The sequence below is a fragment of the Malania oleifera genome, chromosome 2, assembly GCF_029873635.1.
Source record: "Malania oleifera isolate guangnan ecotype guangnan chromosome 2, ASM2987363v1, whole genome shotgun sequence".
In the NCBI taxonomy this organism is placed as follows: domain Eukaryota; kingdom Viridiplantae; phylum Streptophyta; class Magnoliopsida; order Santalales; family Ximeniaceae; genus Malania; species Malania oleifera.
Window position 1 is genome coordinate 146,306,638 of NC_080418.1, and position 3,893 is coordinate 146,310,530.

The 3,893-nt window shown below is 35.1% G+C and overlaps 1 protein-coding gene across 4 annotated transcripts; it reads right to left on the reverse strand.

The window, feature by feature from the left end:
* Positions 1 to 307: 307 nt before the first annotated feature.
* On the reverse strand, positions 308 to 2,648 carry LOC131147911 (uncharacterized). Of its 4 annotated transcripts, XM_058097557.1 has the most exons (4): positions 2,347 to 2,648; positions 2,091 to 2,195; positions 1,510 to 1,741; positions 308 to 1,055 (listed from the first exon to the last, which is right to left on the reverse strand). In XM_058097557.1, the coding sequence occupies exon 4, from the start codon at positions 1,004 to 1,006 to the stop codon at positions 593 to 595; it is 414 nt and encodes a 137-aa protein (XP_057953540.1). In that variant the 5' UTR covers positions 1,007 to 1,055; positions 1,510 to 1,741; positions 2,091 to 2,195; positions 2,347 to 2,648; the 3' UTR covers positions 308 to 592. The 4 variants fall into 4 exon arrangements, with proteins under 4 accessions (XP_057953540.1, XP_057953539.1, XP_057953541.1 ...); XM_058097556.1 differs by lacking the exon at positions 1,510 to 1,741; XM_058097558.1 differs by having other exon boundaries at positions 308 to 1,741.
* Between the last annotated feature and the right edge of the window lie 1,245 nt (positions 2,649 to 3,893).

The following is a 3,893-nucleotide window of genomic DNA, read 5'->3' on the forward strand; positions in this document are numbered from 1 at the left end:
ATATAAAAGCTATGGAGTGCTTTTCACATATTGATAGTTTAGATAATCCAAATAACAATGACAACATTAGAACAATCAAATTTTACCAAATCAATTTCTAAACACCTATAACTACCAATCAAAACATGATTGATTAATAAGAGAAAGCATTGAAATTATCAACTCAATCCTGCCTCACTAGAGTTGTGAAAGATAAGAAAATTAAAAATAGGCTAGAAAACAGAACAAGAAATTAAGCAGGCCAACAAATCGAAGAATGCAATATTTGCTCTTCTACCAAGAAACAAAGAAAATAAACACAATTGTAGAAACAGAAGAAAGACAATTAGTTAAGCTTGGAGCACAAATTTCTAATACAAGAAATGGCAAAAATGTGAAAAATGAGGGCATTTTGGAAGATTACAATCAGCAAAATCACTTCCAAAGCTCCCAACAAATAAAAATGAAAATAAAGATAGAGAATTACCAAAAAAAGGGGAACATCAAACAAAAGAACGTTAAAACTAGAGATTTAATAGGTCTCACTCCAATTTGCATGAAATATCTGGCAATATAATAACCAAGAAATCCCTCTCGATGCCTAATCACAACCTCACTTGCAATTGACACCTGCTTCAGCAGCTCGATGCGGCTTGCTTTTGCGCCTGCTCCCATTATGACGAAATCCATTGGATTTATTTGAGTCATCAGTGCTTGATCTGGTTCCATTTCCATTTTCCTCATTGACTGAATCAGGCTTCTCTTTTGCCTGTGACTGCCGCTTCCTTTTCTTTCCATTTTCTGTTGCTGTTAAATTTTTTGTCTCTTTGCTTGATATACCACCTTTCGCAATCTCACTGACTTCCTCTTCTATTTTTTCAGTTTCTTCTTCATCAACCTCATCCTTCAGGGGTTTTCGCGGCCTTCCCCTTCTCTTTTGAGCTGGAATTTTTTCTTCCTCACCACTGCCAAGATCCTCATGATTGGCAACAGTTAACTTCTTCCCTTTACCTCTACCTCTACCCATAGTCTCAAAACTCCACAAAAGAAAAATCTCAGACGACTAAAGAAAATATCTGCCAAACAAAGAAAGAAATCGTGAGGCATAATTTGATATAAACAATGCCACAACAGCAATAGCAACAAAAATGACAGAGTGCAGAGTGATTAGAATTAACCTACTCCATTTTTCACAAATAAAATTGTTTGTGGATGGGCATTTTGAGTCTTTCACTGGCCCATTCAAATGAAAGCACTCTATATTTACATATTTCATAAAAGTTGCTTACGGATTTCGATGTTACTAAATTTATCAGTTGTTTGCATCAAGAATTAGGTTTCGTGTCATGTTATGGTATACCATTATAAACACTGTATTTCATTAGGCCTAGCACCCATAAAAAGACAATTTTTTCAACAGAAAATTGACATAAAATCATCCACATAACCAAGAAAATAAGGCAGAGAAGCATGGCCATGAAAATCAGTAACATTATAAATATATATATAAATAAATATAAACACACATACACGCGAAAAAATAAATGAAACAGCCTCTTGCAAAAATGCACAAGGCTGCATACTGTACACCCATTGCAGTCTGACCCTTCCCCAGATCCTGCATATGCGGGAACTTTGTGTACTGGGCTGCTCCTTTAAACATACGCGCACATAGAAGAGAAGTAGCACGCCTTCAAACGCAATCATCAAAGGAAGTCATCTTAGATTACTCTCAACGTTTGAAATCCAATCACCAAATTATCTGGAAATGAACCTATTAAATAAAAATAGCACGCCAACAAAAGCTCTAAAGAAAGGAAAGGGGCACAATAACTAACACAAATCTCTCAAAACTAATACAAAACTAAGATCCATAACAAAGCACGAAATTTTCAATAAAGAGATGATACAATTCCAAATCTTTGCTAGTTTCACTCGAACAAGCTAAAGAGGGAAGTAGAAGAAAATCGAATAGCAGAACAAAAACTAACAATCGCATCATAACCAATTCAAACAATCAAACAATAAACAATATAGACATCAGAAATAAAATCATCATTTTTCTATAAGATATTCTTTTGAGAGAGAGAGAGAGAGAGAGATGAACAAACCTTGTGTGCAATCACAAAACCCATTCGCCTGAATCCCTCAAAGCAAATGGAAAGAATAAAAAAAAGGGCAAATACGCAGATGGGTTTGTCTCTATTGCTGGATTTCTACAGCAAAAGAAGCAAAACAGAGATTTTAATAGCAAAAACTGCGATCTAGAAAATAACTAAAGAGAACCCAGATAAAAAAGAAAAGCAGAAGATGAACAGAGACATAAAAGCAGAGACAGAGAGATTCGAATAGATTAAGGATTAGTACCGCGTGAGAGATACAATAGGTGATGCTTGCCCCCAAGAATATCCAAAGAGAGATAAACCAGAGGACTCAGAGAGACGGAGGGAGCTGAAGGAGTCAAGCGTGAAGAGATATTTGTTGATTCTGATTGGCTTTGGCTGCTCTACTCTCTTGCATTCTGTAATCTCCTGTGTAAATATATTTAATAAATAACGAAAAAGTTCAATATAATTTAAACTAATTATTTTATTTATTTATTTATTTAAAAAAAAAAAAAAAAAAAAACAGAGAGAGAGAGAGAGGGCAGGGGATGAACTGAGGACTGAGAGTCCTTTAAAACACCCAGATCTAGTAAAAGAGACCCACCATCTGGTGGGCTAGACCAAATAGCCCAAGATGAGCCCAATAACCAAAAGGCTTTGGTGCCAACCCTAAGCCCAGTGGCTTATTTTCCAGCCCAATAACCACAAGGAGGTGAGGGCTATTGGGTAGGATAGGAAGCTATCAAGGGATAGGTATCTTTGTCTCATATGGGATGTGTATTAGGAAAATTTTAAATTTATGAGGATAATTTGAGTTCTAATTATGTAAGACATCTTTTATAGAATAAACTCATGAATCCAGTAGGTCAAAACAGATAATAGCTCACTAGTATTGAATTTAAGATCATTGCATTTGATATCAAAACTATTTTAAAAATATTATTCTTTTATAGGATAAACCAGTGAGATATAGAATTTGCATGATGCTTTCATTGATATGAAGATATCTTATATATAAGACTTGTTATAAATTCAAAATTATTTAAATATCATAACAAGAAGATCCTAAACTATCAGATATGAAAAAAATATTCAAATAATACAACAGGAGAATCTCAAGCTATCAGATATCAACCAATATGAAGATTCTCGACTATTCAACAACGAAAAAAACCGTAAACGGTTTCATTCTGAAAATGTTTACGTCAAAAACTGTCAAAGTAATCATCGATGGACAATGCAATAATCGTCGATGGTTGTATGGTAAACTACACGATTTTCTTTATACGCCCCCTAAAGATAGGTGTGCCATCAGATAAGCCGATCTTGGTGCACAAAGTTTGAAATTTCTGACATGATAGAGCTTTAGTCAAGATGTCTGTAAGCTGGTCATGAGTGCTAACAAGAGATACTTATAGGATTCCTTTGGTAACTAGATCATGAACAAAATGAAGATCAATAGCAATATGTTTCATCCTCGAATGCATTACAGGATTAAGACTTAATTGAATAGCTCCAATATTATCACAAAATAAATGTGGGGACTTTGTAATCAGAATACTGAGTTTATGAAACAATGAGCGTGTAGAGGCCCGAATAATTATCATAAATTAATAACAGAAGGAGGAAAGGAAATTATTTAGGGTCTCGTCGACAAACACAGGGGATTCGTCAATGAGAACACATAAGGGGCTCATCGATGGGGACGTGTCTCGTCGACGAGAAAATACTGAGAGGATATATCGCAGTTCTGAATTTCGTTGACAAGGAGTGAGCATTCATCGACGAATTTCCTTCTTGACCTCATCG

Excerpts from the sequence above, each read along its gene's own strand:
- LOC131147911 (XM_058097556.1), bottom strand. The coding sequence starts at position 1,006 with ATGGGTAGAGGTAGAGGTAAAGGGAAGAAGTTAACTGTTGCCAATCAT.